The sequence below is a fragment of the Chiloscyllium punctatum genome, chromosome 41 (genome assembly GCF_047496795.1).
Source record: "Chiloscyllium punctatum isolate Juve2018m chromosome 41, sChiPun1.3, whole genome shotgun sequence".
Lineage (NCBI taxonomy): Eukaryota > Metazoa > Chordata > Chondrichthyes > Orectolobiformes > Hemiscylliidae > Chiloscyllium > Chiloscyllium punctatum.
Genome location: NC_092779.1, coordinates 13,003,355 through 13,023,219, shown reverse-complemented (window position 1 = coordinate 13,023,219; position 19,865 = coordinate 13,003,355). Strand labels below are relative to the sequence as shown.

The 19,865-nt window shown below is 41.2% G+C and overlaps 1 protein-coding gene across 5 annotated transcripts in view; it reads left to right on the top strand.

Annotated features, from left to right (window-relative positions):
- The window catches only part of ulk4 (unc-51 like kinase 4), a 495,283-nt gene that overhangs the window by 332,001 nt on the left and 143,417 nt on the right, over window positions 1-19,865 (top strand). For all 5 annotated transcript variants that reach the window (XM_072560398.1, XM_072560394.1, XM_072560397.1 and 2 more), the window contains one exon: window positions 6,017-6,122. In XM_072560398.1, the coding sequence (XP_072416499.1) occupies window positions 6,017-6,122 (106 nt within the window). The remainder of the gene's footprint in view (window positions 1-6,016; window positions 6,123-19,865) is intronic.

Genomic DNA, 19,865 nt, shown 5'->3' with positions numbered 1-19,865 from the left:
TATTCTCTACCACTTCCCCTGGCAGCCCATTCCATACACACACACCCACCCTGTACATGAAAAAGTTGCCCCTTAGGTCTCTTATATATCTTTCCCCTCTCACCCTAAACCTATGCCCTCTAGTTCTGGACTCCCCCACTCCAGGGAAAAGACCTTGTCTATTTACCCTATCCATACCCCTCATGATTTTATAAACCTCTATGAGGTCACCCCTCGGCCTCCAACACTCTAGGGAAAACAGCCCTAGCCTATTCAACCTCTCCCTATAGCTCAAATCATCCAACCCTGGCAACATCCTTGTAAGTCTTTTCTGAACCCTTTCAAGTTTCACAACATCTTTCTGATAGGATGGAAACCAGAATTGCACGAGGTATTCCAAAAGTGACTTAACCAATGCCCTATACAGCTCCAACATGACCTCTCAACTCCTGTAATAAATGCTCTGACCAATAAATGAAAGTATACCAAGTGCCTTCTTCACTATCCTATCTACCTGCAACTCTACTTTCAAGGAGCCATGAACCTGCACTCCAAGGTCTCTTTGTTCAGCAACACTCCTTAGAACCTCACTATTAAGTGTATAAATCCTGTTAAGATTTGCTTTCCCAAAATGCAGCACCTCGCTTTTATCTAAATTAAACTCCATCTGCCACTCCTCAGCCCATTGGCCCATCTGATCAAGGTAACCTTCTTCACTGCCCACTACACCTCCAATTTTGGTGTCATCTGCAAACTTACTAACTATACCTCTTCTGCTCACATCCAAATCATTTATATAAATGACGAAAAGTAATAGACCCACCACCGATCCTTGTGGCACTCCACTGGTCACAGGCCTCTGTCTGAAAAACAACCCTCAACCACCACCCTCTGGCTTCTTCCTTTGAGGCAGTTCTGTATCCAAATGGCTGGTTCTTCCTGTATTCCATCTCCCATGGAGAACCTTGTTGAATGCCTTACTGAAATCCATGAAATCATGTGTACCCCTCTGCCCTCATCAATCCTCTTTGTTACTTCTTCAAAAAACTCAATCAAGTTTGTGATTTCCCACGCACAAAGCCATGTTGACTATCCCTAGTCACTCCTTGCCTTTCCAAATATATTATTACACAACAGGAGTATATTGGTACTAGTAATACAGAGAAATAGACCAATGACACAAGGACATGTTTAAATCCCATCATACCACTTGGCATTTAAACTCAATTTTTAAAAAAATCTGGTGTAATAAAATCTATTACCAGTTTGCAATTTTGTAACTACCAGATTGCCATAAATATCAAGCTGATTTGTTTAAGTACATTTTCGGAAGAATAGCTGCCACTCTCACCCATGAGAGTGAAGATGGCCTCACCTCAACTTTCCAGCTGCTGGGCAAGGCCACTGCCTCTGCATTAGATCCTCTGAGATGTGGTTTAACAAGCCACACGGTTGTCAAGAAGCCATCTCACTACCACTTCCTCAAGGGCAAAAAGTGTTGTCATTACAAGTTACAACCACATGGCCAACAATGAATAAAAGTGAAAACACTTCCATAGACAAAGAAGTTTTGTGAATTGATGCAATGTCAGAGTTTACAACTTGCTTAAATCATCAGAACGTTTCTGAATGTATCAAACTCTTTTAAGAAAACCTTGGAAATTTTTTTTGTCTTTAAGTTCATTTCTGATATGCGTTCAGATATTCAATCGAAATTTGTTGGATAATATGTTACCACTTAGCATGCTTTACACCAGGTTCATCCCATGCAGAGGTGTCAATTTATCTCATTATCAGTTGCCTTCAGAATGTCCTTAACAGGTTTTCTCTGCCCTTATTGAAATCAAGTGCCATCCTTAAGTTGTAAAACAAAACTTTCCTTCGGAAACTGATTATTTGGCATGCTGATGCAATGTCCAGACCAGTGGAGTTGATTTCACATGATCATGACTTGAGGTGGAGGAATTGTCTTTAGCGAAGTGCCTCTATTTGACTTTGAGTATCCTGCAGAAACTATACAATATAAGAGAAAGATAAGAATAGAGGATATATTACTAGGGTTAGATGAAACCATAAGAGAAGGCTTCTGTGGAATAAATAGTATCATGGATCAGTCGGGCTGATTGGCCTGTTGCTAAGCTTGAACTACTATGACAGATCAATGCTTTTTTTTTAATTTCCTTTGTGAGCAATGCCACAGGAGAACACCTAGTTCACATACACTCAACATTGAATAATCAGTTATATTTGTTATTCATTCGTGTACAATCACAGTCTGAGTGCTAGAGGCAATACATTTTAATGAGCAAACTAAACCCTCACACAAAACAAGTGGAAGATGGTAATTTCAACTTTAATTATCATTCACAGTACAGTGGAAGCGATGTTTCACTGAAACTGCTCATTGCACTGCTCACACATTGGTGTCTCTGGCTTAATAACTCATTTGTGCACTTGAGATAAGTTTATTGGATGGCACAGAATAAAAGTTTGCTGTTAATTCATGTGAATTTTTCTGGAATTCTGTAACACGCTTCTTTAGATAATGAGCACAAATAAAAGGTCACTGTTGAGCTGTATGAAACTATATTTAAGGTTTGGTATTGTAAAACCATTGTCAATCATCTCATGGTGTTGCATTTGTGGAGTCATAATCAAGCATATTGTATCAAATTACATGGAACATAAAGAAGCAGGTCATTTAGCCCAACTTGTCGGTACCTGTGCTATATATTGCATGAGAAGGCAGGAGATAATTGAACCAGGCAGGCAGTGATAATTAACTTCTCATTTTAAGGCTGATATATTTTGGTTTGGGGAAGCAGAGAAGTAGAATTGATTGGAGCAGCAAAGATTTCTCTACAGTACAGCCTGAAAAGTTGTGAGAATGTTAAAACTACTACTGTTGGATGAGAACAGTTGCAGCAGCACTAAAAAAAAATCTAAGTTCAGACTAAGCAATTCACCATAGCAAAAATTGATACGCAAATGAGACAAATGAAAGTATGATTCTGTAGACAGAGCACATGGATGCCCTTGCAGTACTAGTGTTGTTAGGAGAGGTTTACATTATTTCAGCAGGGTTTGGGAACTAGGAGAGGATATTAGAAAGATATACCAGGTGCGCAAAATGTTGTGAGAGACATAATATTAAAATAGAAAATAATAAATTAATACATGCAGTTGGAGTAAGGGAGAAAGTAATGAAATCTAAATCATGTTTACAATGCAGGTATGTGAATGTACAAAGTATAGTTAATAAGACTGGAGAGTTACAGGCACAGTTTGCCATGTGGGCTTTGATGTGATGATAGCAAAAGTTTAGTTCAAAGGGCAGGTCTGGTTGTTAAATATTTCTGATTACAAGACGTTAAGAAAAGATAGGCAAGAAAACAAAAGGGGAAGTGGTGTTTTGTTAAGGAGAGCTTTGCAGTGCTGGAGGAAAAGAATTTTTAGAGAGTTTGATTCAACTAGAGCTAAGGAATAAAAAGAATTGTGATTGCATTGTTTGGTGTAATCTATAGGCTCCCAACTAGTGGAAAAGATGTAGAGGAACAAAACCTGCAAGGAAATCAGAGAGGTCTAAACATCACAGAGTGGTTATAATTGGCAACTTCTATTAACCTGTATAGAGACTGGTAATGTAAGGGTCAGGTGTTCCTAAATTGTGTCCACCATAGGTAACTATACCTAGAGTTTTCTAAGCAGTAGTATCTTAAATTTCCTCCCTAATCCTCTCTGTCTTTCTATCTCTTTCTCTTTCTTTAACATCCAACTAAAGCCTACCTCTTCAGGTAAGCTTTTAATCAGCTCTCCTAATATCTTCTTGTTCAACCACATCAATTGTTGTTCATTATTATATGGGATGTGGATGTCGTTGGCAAGACCAGCATTGTTGACCACCCCTAAGTGTCCTTGAACTGAGTGGTTTGATAGGCCATTTTAGAGGGCATTACGAGTCAACTACATTACTGTTAGTTTAGAATCACATATAGACCAAGCCAGATAATGCTTCCACAAAGCACTGGAGACATTTCTTCATGTTAAGCATACTGTGTAAATGCAAGTTGTTCTTGTTGCCAATTTTTCTTAGTGATTATTTTTCTGTCGCTCACCATGATCTTTCTGAAAGTACAGACTGATTCATTTTTGCCAGGGGTCTGCCAGTGCAGCTGTTCTGCAATCCAGTGAGTCATTGCTATGTAAAAGTAAGCAGGATGGATCCATTCTCCACTTCTATTCTAAGTCTGACTATGGAAAAATCCTCCCAAATCTTGGATCTCCAGTAGACCACTTGAGACCAATAATTATCCATCTGGGAATTTGTAAACTCGATCTATGTCCTCTGATTTTGTAGTGAACATTAATAAGTCTTGGAGCATGCCTTTAGGCTAACACTCTCCACATTTTTTAACTTTGGCAATAAATCCATTGATCTATTGAGACAAATCCATTGCATGTCCTCAAACTACAAAGGTTTAATATTGCAATCTTAGTTTTTTTAACTCAACCCAAATAATTAGTGTATTTCTGCCCTCTTTCTTAATAATATTATGGCTTTGAATGTACAGTATTGGTATGCCTCAGAGCCAAGTGATGAATGGGGATTTTATTTACGCTCAAATCAAAATATGCTGTTTGCGCTCACCTTGGCACTTTAGTTCATTTGCCTTGAATACTGTAAATTTAGATGAGTTCAGGAAACTCATTGGTGGTGGGAGTTGGAATCTGTGTGGCAGTAAAATTTACATGGAAGGAGGTAATTAAAAGGAAATGTTGGAATAAGGGATACAAAGGCTGGAAGACTTTGAAAGGATCCAGAAGCCAATTCGTGAACTTTGTCAAATTTGAAGAGAGAAGGGATGAAGAATTGATGGTCAAAAAAAATGTAATGGAAATTTGTGCTACAAGGGTGACACACCAACCAGCCAAGTTACCAAGAGATTGAGCACACATCATTTGTTTAGTTGTTGATGAGTGTACTTGCTGCGGTATGAGCTAATGGCAAGGCAAGTTGCTGCTCTATAGCATTCCCCTCAATTGATCAGTATTGCAACTTTACACCCAGGAATTGCAACTAAGTTTCAGGCCGCAGCAAGCAGTTATAATCACCAGTTATAATCACTAACCCTATATGGCAGCTCTTGAAGCTCGTGTTGAGCTCTGTATTGAACAAGACCTTGTGAAGATAGTTCCGTCTATGGTCATTGTCCGGTGGGGGTTATCATTGACCAGAAACTCAACTGAAATCACCATATAAATGCAGTGGCTTACAAGAGCAGCTCAGAGGCTAGGAATACAGCAGCAACTAATTCATCTCCTGACTTCCCAAAGCCTGTGCATCATCTGCAAGGTACAAGTCAGGTTGGTGATGGAATACTCTCCACTTGCCTGAATGGGTGCAGCTCCAACATCACTCAAGAGGCTTGACACCATCCAGGACAAAGCAATCTGCTTGATTGGCACCAGGCCCACACCAGCCACACTGATGCTCAGTAGCAGCATTTGTACAATCTACAAGGTGCACTGCAGAAATTCAAAGATCCTTAGACATGACCTTGCAAACTAACAACTACTTCCATCTAGAAGGACAAGGACAGTGGATGCACGGGAACACCACCACCTACCAGTTCTCCTCCAAGCCATTCACCATCCTGAAATTTCCTCTCTCAGAGTATTGTGGGTCTACTTGTAGCACCTGACTGCAGCAGTTCAAGAAGGCAGCTCACAACCACCTTCTCAAGGACAACTAAGGACAGGCAACAAATGCTGACCAGCCAGCAATGTCCATATCCTGCCAGCGAATAATGATAAAAGATTGACTTCTGGACATAAAATTAGTGGCAACTTGGTCCATGGCTGTTGTTGACGACCCTTACATATATTGCTGTATTGTCACACTAAAGTTGTCTGCTTTCCATTACTGCCATGCCATTATTCTATAAATATTATAGTATGCTTTTTGTTATCAGACTCTTGAGGTTGCATTTGTATTTTTTTTGTGTTTCACGCTATCACGTGTTTATTTGATTCACAGGACCAGCAGGACAGTGTACTAGGCACTGCCAAGCAAAGTGTGGTATTACTTCTCAACAACCTAGTTGCCTATAAAGGAGCCAGCATGAAAATGCTTTATGAGCAAGGTATGTAGTTTGTTAAAAAACATTACAGAATGCATGTAACTTTAACTTGAAAGTTCTTATTGAATTCCGCAAATTTAGATTTAATCGTTCTGTTTAAAATCATTATTTTTGGAAATGGATTTATTGTATTCAGGTTTGTTTCATTTTAAAGGGCCAATTGTTCTGATTAATTGGGTAAATGATAAATGGATTGTGTCAACAGTAATTATTATACTTTCATGGCCCTTCACTTCTAAAGTTTTAATTGTTTCACTTCTGAATGCAATTGTCATTTGTCTTGTAATCGCTACACCCTGAGCATTAGTCAATTAAATTTAACATTCAAAGTGGGATGTTAAAAACAATTTGTTATCCCTATTTATTAATATATACAGATTATAGAGGATAAGTATACTAATTCCATTAATCTGCGTTAGTTTGAAATAAAATTTGTGCACAATTTATGCTTGTAAAGTATAGCAAGTAGTAAAATGTACTTCAATGATAAACTTACCCAAAACAACATAACTTATTCTTAACTTCAGTTTAAAAGAAAAACTATGTTTTCTATTATGTGTACTGTGTTGTAAAAAAAAATGACAAGCAGGACAGGAATGTGCACAAAGTGCCGAATTGAACTGTAGACCAGGATCTAAGATTAGAGCAGGGAATAACACTGAGACAAGGGTTGTTTTGAGAATGGGAAACATCTGTTGTGGGCTGCTGGAGAAGGGAAAATTTTCGGAGAGGAAAATGTCAGAAGGGAACCCTGCAGGAGCTTTAGGAATGGATTTAGGGGGCATGTAAATCCACAAAGAACACTACAGCACAGGAACAGGCCCTTCAACCCACCAATCCTGTGCCAGCACATGATACCTTTCTAAATTAAAAACCTTTCTCCTCTCTGCAGTACATATCCCTCCTTTCCCTGCCACTTTTTGCATGTGTCAAGATACCTCTTAAACATTGCTATTGTGTATGTTTCTACCACAAGACATGCACACAAACATATGTAAAAGGAACAAGAATAGGCCATTTGGCCCTTTAAGCCTGTTCTGCCGTTCAATAAGATCTTGATTGATCGGATTTTAACCTCAACGCTGCATTCATGTTTCATCTCTTGGTAATCAAGAATCTAACCTCACTTCTAGTGAAACATTTCAGAAATGTTGCAAAATGAAGAAGTGATAGAGTAACTCTGTGTCTGTTTTCTATCCTCCATCCTGGTTAACCTGGTCCCTTGATCTAACAGGAAGCTCAACCTCCCCTTTGACCAATTTTGGAAGGCAGCAATTGAAGTGAAATGCAAAATTCTGCCAATTGGCTGTGAGAAGGTGCTAATGAGCCACTTTCTTTTGAAGTATTTCAACCCATGCAACAAACATTCTTGCACTTTGCTGTAGAAAAGGAAGTTCCAGGATTTGACGATAGTAAATATGAACAGCCATACATGACCAAATCAGTGTCCTGTGTAACTTGTCGTAGAGAGATCTTCAGTGACTCTCCACATTGCATCCTGTAGCAGGTACACTCTGTGTCTGTGGTATGTCCAATAATTAAGTGAGTGAATGTTTAAGCTGATAAAAGGGATCCTGATCAAAATAAGCTGGTGTTGAGCTTCTTGAATGTTGTTGCAACTGCATCCATTCCGTTTTCTCCTGAGTTTTGCCTTTGCCATTAGTTAACAAACTTTGGAAAATCATGGATGTGAACCACCTAGTCTCTGGTCTGCATTATCCAGTCATGGCATTTATATTGCTGCTCCAGTTGTGATTCTGATCAATGGTGAACAACCCACCAGGATGCTGAGAGTGAGGAATTTCTCCTCAGTGAATCCATCTAAAATAAGTGAAATGGTTGAGTGCTTAGACTTGCTTTCGCCTTAGAACTCCATGTGACGAAGAATAGATTAGATTACTTACAGTGTGGAAACAGGCCCTTCGGCCCAACAAGTTCACAACGACCCACCGAAGCGCAACCTACCCAGACCTATTCCCCTACATTTACCCCTTCACCTAACACTATGGGCAATTTAGCATAGCCAGTTCACCTAACCTGCACATTTTTGGACTGTGGAGGGAAACTGGAGCACCCGGAGGAAACCCATGCAAGACACGGGGAGAATGTGCAAACTCCACACAGACAGTCGTCTGAGGCAGGAATTGAACCCGGGTCTCTGGCGCTGTGAGGCAGCAGTGCTCACCACTGTGCCACCGTGCCGCCCTAAGCAAACGTCCCAAGCAGGTTCACCATCTGGTCAGCCCAGTTACTGCTACTTCCCAGGTTGCCAAATAGAAAGTCAGGCAGCATCATGGAGAGAAAGCATGCTAATGTTTCAAGTCCAGATCGGTCTCCATCAGCTCTTACTCTTTATCTCCATGGATGCCGCGAGACCAGCTGCAATCCCGAGCATTTTTTTTGTTTTCAGTGCAGATTCCGGTATCTGCAATAATTTGCTCCTGCCAAATAGAAAGCATTGGTAGGCCTGAGGAAACAGCAGCAAATTTCTCCAACATAGAGGGAGAAGGCAGAAAGTTTATATCAACCTCCTCTCCATCCAGTTCGCTGAAAGGCTTTCTCATGAAAAGTCCTACAATGGAGCCATCCTTTCACTGTTGGGACATAGCCACGCCTTTTGAGTTCTCCTTATAGCATTTTCCACCTTTGCATTGAATGGCCCTTTTGAGAGTAGCTACTTGAGTGAGAGTGCAGTAAGATCACCTGAGGGTTGAATGTAGCTGTTAATTTGTAAGCTGTATGTAAATACATAACTGTCAGTGAAAGTAAGTGGTAACAGGGGAGTAGCATTCATAGGATTGCTTTTCTTTCATCACTGTAAATGAAAAATGTACAATTCATTTCCAAACCTGCAAATTCTTGTAATTCTTTGAAATTCCAATGCTTGCAAACCATCCTGAAAATGTAAACATGCAGTTTTCTGCATATTTAATGTTCTTGTATAGAATAGTAAGCATTTAAAAAACAATGAAAATTGCTTGACCCTGGAATAAATCAGGAATATTGGCAAAACTGAGATAAGAAGGAATCAGTGTAATATTTTAGCATTCTAAATTATGATGACATTGTGCATTGGATATTTCTGATCTTTCTGCCATTACAGAAAAACTGTTATCCTGTTGGGTTATGTAACAGAAAAATGAAATTGTGTGAGGGAAATAGTCTCTCCAATAAATGTGGAAACATTACTTTGTAACAGTGATGTTGAATCTAGTGTTGCATTTATTGCCCACCCCTAATTTGCCAGGAGAAGGTGGTAGTAAATGAAGTGTTGCAATTCATATAATCTACCCACAATGCTGCTAGGAAGGGAGTTTCAGGATCTTAACCTAGTGACACCAAAGGAATGGCAATATAATTCCAAATCAGGATGGTGTGTGACTTGGAAGAGGATTTGTAAACAAGCTTTTATTACTTCTGGACAATGCATCAATTATGCTGCACAAATCTGACTCTGGTTCCAAAAGGTCAGACATTTCTACATTGAGCATGATGAGGAAGTTTCTGAGTTCCTCTTATCCAATCCACTTTGCCATCTGTACTCTCAACAGCTGATATTGGCGAAAAACTTGGGAGAGTCGCATGAAATTGGTAAAATAAATGGAATTGCCAATATCGAGAGCAGAAAGTCCCGTTTTCATCCATGTGGAATGGCAAGACAAGATTCTTGCTCGTGAGCAGCAGGAGCTTTTTTACATGCAATAGCATCCCCATTATAATATCATGTTGTCTCATGAATATGCAATTTCCTATCACCCCACCCATCAGATAGAAAGTAAATGGCAACAATTCCCTACATGCATGCCAGAGGACTAACCTGGTATTCCAGCTCAATGCATTCTCCTTCAGCCCTCTATTTGGAACACCAGGTGCCAATTTCTCAGGGCCCACTGCATGAGCCTGACAACACAGTTCACCTTGACCTCAAAGTTCCGTTGGCAAAGCTGGGGGTCAATTTCTCCCGTCTTGACATGTCTGGGCAAATTGACTAGGAACCATGCATGGCAGACTGCCAGTACTTGACTCAGGTGCATGGCTGGGCCTTAAAGACAGAGTCAGTACCAGGAGTGGAAAATATGATGACTGAGGCACCATAGAGGCATTGATGTATAGTAATGCAACTTACAGTTGGGGAAAACACAGTAAGAGAGAAATCCTGCATGAAACTCATCAAAATTGACACAGACAATTTTTGGTCAAATTCAGCGCAAGGACTTCAAATGCTATATCTGTTTTTTAACTTTTAAATGCAGCGCATCCATTAATGTCAGAAGGTTGGATCAGTAACTCAGTTGCTAGCATTCTCCGAAAGTTCTGGGTTCAATTCCCACTCTGGAGACTGTGCAAATAATAGAGGCTGAAAGGTCAATGTAGTACTAAGGGAGCACTGCACTGCTGGGGGGGGCGCAGCTTCAGGTAAGACGTTAAATCTAGGGCCCCAACTTCCCTGACAAGTGTATGCAAAAGACTCCATGACACTATTTCAAAGGACAGGAGAGTTCTCCCTAATGTCTTGATGCATACTTAAATCACAACCAGTCTCATCAAAGCAAAGAATCTGGTCAATATTACATTGGTGGTTGTCTGACCTTCCTGTGAACAATTTGGTGTGTTTGCTACTTATAAGACTTCAATAGTGCTTCTTTTGTCTGTAAAGCACTTAAGGGCATCTCGAAATAGTGAAAGCTGCACACCATTTTAATGGCACATTTAACACTACACCTCTTAGCTAGTGGGAGTTTTTAATTTGAATCCTGGGGTAGATTGTACCCTCACAACTGCAATGGCAGATTTGGAGATGAGGTTGCAATTGGACAGGACATGAATTCTACCCCTACCGCCTCCCCATTAAGCTTAGGGTGGAAAGGCTTCCATGTGACTTGCCTAATCAGACATCAATTGAGGCCCTTAAATGGATAATTGATGCACACTTAAGGGTGGGGGGACTCAGTGGAGGGGTGGGGAACAAATAAATCCTGTTGGGTTTACTTCAGCCTTCTTTTTAGGGATGGGATGGGATGGGATGGGATGGGTTGGGATGGGTTGGGATGGGATGGGTGTACCCTTGTTTAAAGACACAGTGCTCGATTGAGGGACATAGAATTGGAAAGGAGAGTTCTGCTCAGAGTCACCCCCCCCCACTCCCAAACTCTGTCCTCAATCCCTGTGTTTCACCCCTCCCCATACTCTCACCTATGACCCCCTCGCCATGACCCAGTCTTGCCCTAATCCTTTTCTAGGGCAGCGATGATAAATTCTGGTGTAGGCCCAACCATATTACCAACAACAGCCACCACTCTCACTGCTCAACAGAGAGCAGTGATGTAAGTTTGCTCGCTGAGCAGGAAGATTAGTTTTCAGACATTTCATCACCATACTAGGTAACATACCAGGTAAAGAACCGGTGTTATGACGTGCTACCTATGTATGTATGTAGGTTTCCTTGTGGTGGTGTCATTTCCTGTTCTTTTTTTCAGCGAGTGGTAAATGGGTTCCAATTCGATGTGTTTATTGATAGAATGCCATGCTTCTAGGAATTCTCGTGCATATCTCTGTTTGGCTTGTTCTGGGATGGATGTGCTGTCCCAGTTGAAGTAATGTCCTTCCTCATCTGTATGTGAGGATACTAGTGATAGAGGGACATGTCTTTTTGTGGCTAGGTGATGTTCATATACCCTGGTGGCTAGTTTTCTGCCTGTTTGTCTGATGTAGTGTTTATTACAGTTCTTGCGAGGTATTTTGTAATTGACGTTCTTTTTGCTTGTTGTCTGTATAGGACCTTTTAAGTTCATTAGCTGCTGTTTTAGTTTGTTGATGGATTTGTGGGCTACCATGATGCCAAGGGGTCTGAGTAGTCAGGCAGTCATTTCTGAGATGTCTTTGATATAGGGAAGAGTGGCTAGGATTTCTGGATGTATTTTGTCTGCTTGTTTAGGTTTTTTGCTGAGACATCGGTGGACTGTGTTCATTGGGTTGAGAGTGTGATGCTGGAAAAGCACAGCAGGTCAGGCAGCATTCGAGGAGCAGGAGAATCAATGTTTCGGGTCATCATCCTGATGAAGGGCTTTTGCCTGAAAAATCAATTCTCCTGCTTCTCGGATGGTCCCTGACCTGCTGTGCTTTTCCAGCACCACACTCTTCACTCTAATCTCCAGCATCTGCAGTCCTCACTTTTGCCTATGTTCATTGGGTATACGCTGTATAGGTGATTTTCCTCTGCTCTTCGTAGTTCTTCTGTGCTGCAGTGTGTGGTGGCTCATTGAAATAATGCTCTAATGCAGCTTTGTTTGTGGGTGTTGGAATGATTGCTTCTGTAGTTCAGTACTTAGTCCATATGTGGTGTTTTCTGTAGACGCTGGTTTGAAATTCCCCATTGGCTGTTCGCTCTACTGTGACATCTAGGAATGGCAGTTTATTGTTGGTTTCCCCCTCTTTTGTGAATTTATGCCAGATATTGAACTACAGAAGCAATCATCCCAACATCCACAAATGAAGCTGCATTAGAACAGTATTTCAATGAGCCACCACACACTGCAGCACAGAGGAACTACACAGAACGGAGGAAAATCACCTATTCAGCATATTCAAAAAGAATAGGTACCAAAAGAACACAGTCCGCTGATTTCTCAGTAACAAACCCAAACAAGCAGACAAAACGCGTCCAGAAACCCTAGCCACTCTCCCTTACATCAAAGACATCTCAGAAATGACTGCCAGACTACTCAGACCACTTGGCATCATGGTAGCCCACAAACCCACCAACACACTAAAACAGCAGCTAATGAACTTGCAAGACACTATACAGGCAACAAGCTAATGTCGTTTACAAAATACCTTGAAAGAACTATAACAAACACTACATCGGACAAACAGGCAGAAAATAGCCACAAAAAGACATGACCCACTTATCATTAGTATCCATACATATAGATGAGGAAAGACACCACTTTGACTGAGACAACACATCCATCTGAGGACAAGCTAAACTGAGACACACACAAGAATTCCTAGAAGCATGACATTCCAACCAGAATTCTAAAAACAAACACATCTTGGACCCCATTTACCACCCTCTGTGAAAAAGAACAGGCAATGACATCACCAACCCAAGGAAACACATAAATAGAAAGGGGATCATAACACCAGTGCTTCACTGGAGGCTCACTGATGATGCTACCTAGTATGGTGACAAAATGTCTGAAAATGGACCTTCCAGCCTAGTGAGCAAACTTACATCCAGAACCTCAACCTGAGCTACAAATCTTCTCAAAACTCACTAACTAGAGAGCATCTTTGTGATGGTATTTCTATAGATGGGGGGCACAGGGGATGCAGTGTAGCAAGCAATAAATGCTCCCTATTCAGTCAGAAGCCTTAGCAACACACTTCCTACTGCCAATTAGGGACAGTTTTCTTGGAACTACTGGAGATCAGGTAGGAGGGAGGGGGCTTGGTGTCACCAGTTTTATAGTGGGCATCAGGCCACCTTCATTAAATTCCAGTGCACCACCTCAATGTTGGTCATACTGTTACTTTTCCTACAGTACAGATTTTGTAGACTTGGTGTTGTGCTATCTTTCGAAGAACAGGGAGATACAAGTTCCTCTTCTAGGCAAGTGTCCTAAAGGGTAGAGGAGCATTTATTGTCATTAATGTTCTGCTTTTTGAATCTCTTCCTTCGCCTGAGGCATGGTGACCCTCAGGTTAAACTTACCAATGGTCATCTATCTCTAATGAAAGAGAGTTGACCTGCGGTCTTCTGGGGCAAGGGCAATTTTTTTACTGTAATTTAGGAGGCTGAGTTTGGCTCTTCTGACCAAACAGTACAGTGTGGATGTGAAATATACTGTGAGAGAAAATAAAGAACAAGCTTGAAATATTCACCTATGTGGGAGGATCAGAAAGAAAGTGGAGCTGGATCAAAGCTCAGTCAATGACCAAGCAGGTTAAGTAGCCATGAGGCCTACTCCTTTTATTTCTCATGCTCTGGAGTTCTTATTAAGCATTAGAAAGATTAATCAAATAAATATAGCATGGCTTTAAATTCATGATTTGGAAGCAAACTACAAAACACCGTCTTCTCTTTAGCTTTATTTTGATTTTTTGTTTAATACTAGATAACTTTCTTGTTATGTATACTTGTCAGACTTATCTCTGTTGTGTAATTGCATTCGCTGCAACCTGAAACCAATGTCGAGGCTAAATTTCCAAGAGTTGGCGTAACACAGTGAAAAAAAATTCATGGCTCAAGCAAATAGAACCATCTCTCTATAGCCTAGCTGTGTGGACTACCTTTGAAGATAACAGTTTGCTGTTACTTTACTCGCTTCTGTCTGTACTGCAGCTCTGACAATAGGCCCTTTGTGAGTTGTTTCTGAAAATACATAACAACAAGTGGTACATTCCTGAATGAATATTAATATGCTGTTGCACCATCATTTTATATTGGGAAGCGAGAGTAGTTCTGCCCAATAGACTTTTGTGTAAAGCAGTGAACTATTATGTCACTAACTGATCAATTTTAACACTTTGAAGATTCCAAGCAGTTTTTTACATGTTCAACAATGTTTCCCTGTTTTGAACAAATGTTTCCTTTATGCATTGCTAGGGATACTTCCATCCCTATTTATCCAATATAGATCATGACATTCTAAAATGCAGAAACAGGCCACTCAACCCAACTGGTCTGTACCTAAAGATGCCATAGTTCTTTTGGACCATAGGGTCACCTTGTCAGTAAAGAGAGGTGATTTAACCTGAGACGTTGCCACGTCTCAGGCAAGGGGAGAAAGTGAGAAGAAGAGTCTTTAATGGTAACCTCAGCTGGTGCAGCAATTAAACCTGTGCTGTCAGCATCACTTCTGCATTACGAACCAGCCATTCAGCCAACTGAGCTAACCAACTCCCTCTCTATGCCAGTATTCCACTAGACCTCTCTTCCTTCTCTAATTTCTTCTCGCAACCCTCTTTATTCCTACGTCTTCATGTTTGTACCAAGCATCCCCTTAAATATAACAGTATCATCTATTTCAACCACTCCCATTGGTACCAAGCTTTGAGTACTGTATTGTGTAAAGAAATTTCTTGTAATTTCTTCATTCGCTCTGTTAATAGCTATCTTATTTTTATGCCCTACTGAAGCAGAAAAGGGGTCAATTAAATGAGGTCGTGGATGGTTGCCAGTGCTTTTGGAGCCATATAGAACCATATCAATGCTTTGCTTTGAATCCCTGCATTCAAGAAAGGAGAGAGAAAGGTTGAGGATGGGAAGCAATAAAAGAAATAAAGAATGCACTGTCCAATATATATTATACTGCAAGAACAAGAAACTCATTGTCATTTAACTCATTGACTACACATGGTATTATGAGCTCACTTGCTACTGTTCATCTCACATGCAGTATGCACAGCTGCAATGAAGATGCAATCTGGAGTCTTCTGAGAACCAGAAAAATTCCCTTGGAATGAAGCCAACACCAGTTTCAGCAGTGAATAAATCCGTTTGTAATTTTTTTGTTTGTAGCTGTTTTCTTGATGTTCAGATTGTATTGAATTTACTGACCAGTTTGCTAACCATTGAGTCATTGACTGATGGATGGCAATTGATTATACATCTTTCTCTGACAGCTGTAAATTGGGCCTGTTCACCACATCCGTGCTTAACAAAGTTTTAAAATAAATCTATTCTATCAGGTGTCAAGGAGGAAAAGAGGTGGGGATATCAATCAGGTACTCTGATTTCTGGTATGCTGAACACTTCTGCTCAATAGTTTGACTCTGCAGATTTGTTCACCCTGCTTATTAATATACAAATAATAGATACCTTGCCAAAGATGGTAAAGGGGAGATGTTGTGAGCTGCAAGAATAATTTATACATCCATCTGAAAGCAGCAATTGTGATGCTGAGTGTAAAACTCCATCCTTGAAGTTTACTTTCAGCAGTAAGATTGGACTTTGTGCATGTACTTCAGCCATAGTCTAGTTTTTTCTTCTCCAATGGACCTCCTCCACTGCCAAATCCAAGCCACTTGACGCCTGAAGGAAGAACGCCTCATCTTCTGCCTTAGGACTCTCCAACCACACGGCATCAACATTGACTTCACCAGTTTCCTCATCTTCCCTCCCCCTACCTCATCCCAATTCAGCACCGTCCACTTGAATTGTCCCATCTGTCCATCTTCCTTCCCACCAATCTGCTCCACGCTCTCCTCTGATTTATCACAATCACCCCTCACCTGTATCTACCTATCACCTTCCCAGCTACCTTCCCCCAGCCCCATCCCCATCCCCATCCCCATCCCCATCCCCACCCCCATCCCCACCCCCACCCTATTTATCACTCAGTGCTCCCTGCCCCCCAACATTCCTGATGAAGGGTTTATGCCTGAAACATTAATTGCCCTGCTTCTTGGATGCTGCCTGACCTGCTGTGTTTTTCCAGCATCACACTTTTCGACTCTGATCTCCAGCATCTGCAGTCCTCACTGGAGCGTAGGAGGTTAGATATAGATTTCTTACAGAGTGGATACAGGCCCTTCGGCCCATCAGGTCCACACCGACCCTCCCAGACCCAGTCCCCTACATCTAACACTACGGGCAATTTAGCATGGTCAATTCACCTAACCTGTACATTTTTGGACTGTGGGAGGAAACCGGAGCACCTGGAGGAAACCCACGCAGACAGGGAGAATATGCAAACTCCACACAGACAGTTGCCTGAGGCGGGAATTGAACCTGGGTCTCTGGTGCTGTGAGGCAGCAGTACTAACCACTGTGCTACCGTGCCTCCAATGCAGTTGAGAGGCAACCTTATAAAATGATGAGTGGTATAGGTTAGGTTAATGGTAAGCATCTTTTCCCTAGGATGGGTGATTTCAAGACTAGGGTGAGAAAGATTTTAAAAAGACACAAGGAGCAAATTTATTTTACACAGAGGGTGGTTTGTGTGTGGAATGAAGTGGTGAATGCTGGTATAATTACAGCATTTAAAAGACATTTGGGTAAGTACATGGATAGGAAAGGTTTGGAGCGGTATGGACTAGGAGCATGTGGATGGGACTAGTTTAGTTTGGGATTATGGTTGGCATGGACTGGTTGGACCGAAGGGTCTGTTTCCATGCTGTATGACTATATAATACACCACATAGTAATACTTTCCCTGGCAACATCATTTTATAGAACAGGCTTGAGTTGGTCAGCATGCTGACTCACCATGAGTGCTTATACCAAAAAAGAATCTATTGAATTTATCGTTATAGAATATGGAACAGTGCGATGAAATATAAGCTTGTTTCGGCTGTTGAAACAAAACTGTAGAAACCTCCAACAACTTACACTCATTAGAGGCAAAATCATCAAGAAGGTATAGCTGGACTAGTTTGTTCAGAGTTTCAAAATTTCTGAATGAAGAAACATCACATTAGGGTGATCGGTCATGGCTTGGATAGTATAGACAGGGGCCACCTGACCTGCAGCTTGTTGGAAACATTGGTGTTGTTTTTCCAACTTTCATAGTGACTATGAAGGCTTTACTGGCTACTTTTTGGTGTACTGTGTTTTCTTACCTGGCAGAACAGTTCTACAATTGCTTCCTTTGATGGACATTGGCTTTTGATAGTGCAGGAGACAGTAATTAGTATTTTCACATTGGAAAGAAAAACATTATTTTGAAAGCAGAAGTATATTGTGATAAATATATCTGAAGGTTTAGGGACTTCCCAATCTCAAAAGATTGCTTTCTCCAAAAGAGGCAGTGCCGATAAGATGGCTTCTGGTGAGAAAAATGTGCTCAAAACTGTTTAGAAGCAATTTGCTATGCTGAGTTCCACAAAGTAGCTCAGCCATTTACAGGAGGAATGTTCATTTATTGAAATGGGAAATGTTCATTATGGAGTCCAGTTACTAGGGGTGTACCGCAAGGATCTGTTTTAGGTCCACTGCTGTTTGTCATTTTTATAAACGACCTGGATGAGGGCGTAGAAGGATGGGTTAGTAGATTTGCAGATGACACTAAGGTCGTGGATAAAGTTGCAGAAAGTGCCGAAGGATGTCATGGGTTACAGAGGGACGTAGATAAGCTGCAGAGCTAGGCTGAGAGTTGGCAAATGGAGTTTAATGTACAAAAGTGTACATTATTCTGTTTCGTAGGAGTAACAGGAATACAGAGTACTGGGTGAATGGTAAGATTCTTGGGAGTGTAGATGAGCAGAGAGATCTCAGTGTCCATGTACATAGATCCCTGAAAATTGCCAGCCAGGTTGATAAGGCCGTTAAGAAGGCATACGGTGTGTTAGCTTTTATTAGTAGAGGGATCAGATTTTGGAACCATGAGGTCATGCTGCAGCTGCACAAAACTCTGGTGCGGCCGCACTTGGAGTATTGCATGCAGTTCTAGTCACGCATTATAGGAAGGATATGGAAACTTTGGAAAGGGTTCAGAGGAAATTTACTAGGATGTTGCCTGGTATGGAGGGAAAGTCTGATGAGGAAAGGTTGAGGACTTGATGCTGTTTTCGTTGGAGAGAATAAGGTTGGGAGGTGCCTTAATTGAGACATATAAGATAATCAGAGGGTTAGATAGGGTGGGCAGTGAGAGCCTTTTTCCTTGGATGGTATTGGTTAGCATGAGGGGGCATAGCTTCAAACTGAGGTGCAATGGATATAGGACAGATGTCAGAGGTAGCTTGTTGCCTGTATAGTGTCTCAGTAGTAGTGGAATGCACTGCCTGCAACTGTAGTAGCCTCGCCAACTTTACGGGCATTTAAATAGTTATTGGATAAACATATAGACAAGAATGGAATAGTGTAGGTTAGCAAGCCTTCAGATTGGTTTCATAGGGCGTGCAACATTAAGGGATGAAGGGCCTGTACTGCGCTGAAGTGTTCTATGTTCTAGAAGACATTGTCACATTCTTCACAAACATTCCAAAGCACTTGTGCTGTGAAATTATTAGAGTTATGTTGATAAATAGCAATCATTTTGTAAACAGCAAAGTTCTACAGACAGCAGTAAGGTAACTGATCAATTAATCTACAAGGTCAGTGTGTGAGGGAGGGTGGTTGGAGTCTTTATTGTTTTTCTTCGAATAGTGCAATGGAATCTTCAGAGATCACAGGAAGGATCGGAATGGGCAATAACACAACACCATTAACAATGTCAGCAGAGGTTACCAGTTCAAAATGAGAAGCTAGGGAAGATGAACCAGGGGACCACTTTAGGTCTTGTGCTTTGAGAAGCCTGCATTGTTACCACAGACATCTGTAGGGACTTGGAGACTTTGGTTTGCAGAATGGAAGGAAACACTGGAGAGCCAAGCTTTCATGATTTTCTCCAGGGCGTGTGGAGTGCCCACACAGTGTAATTTGTCCCTGGCCCCTGAAGCCCTCCCAAGGATAGCTTTGGGAAACAAGAATACTAGCAACTGAGATAAGACAGCAATCACTGTGTCTGCATAAACTGGATGTAAGTTTCCTCACTGAGCTGGAAGGTTTGCTTTCAGACATTTTGTCACTATACTAGGTAACATCATCAGTGAGCCTCTTGGGAAGCACTTGTGGTATGGCCAACGTTTTATTTGTGTGCTTAGGTTTCCTTGGGTTGGCAATGTCATTTCCTGCGGTGATGTCATTTCCTGTTTTTCTCAGAGGTTGGTAAGTGGGATTCAAGTCAATGTGTTTGTTAGTAGAGTTCTGGTTGGAATGCCATGCTTCTAGGAATTTTCATGTGTGTCTCTATTTGGCTTCTC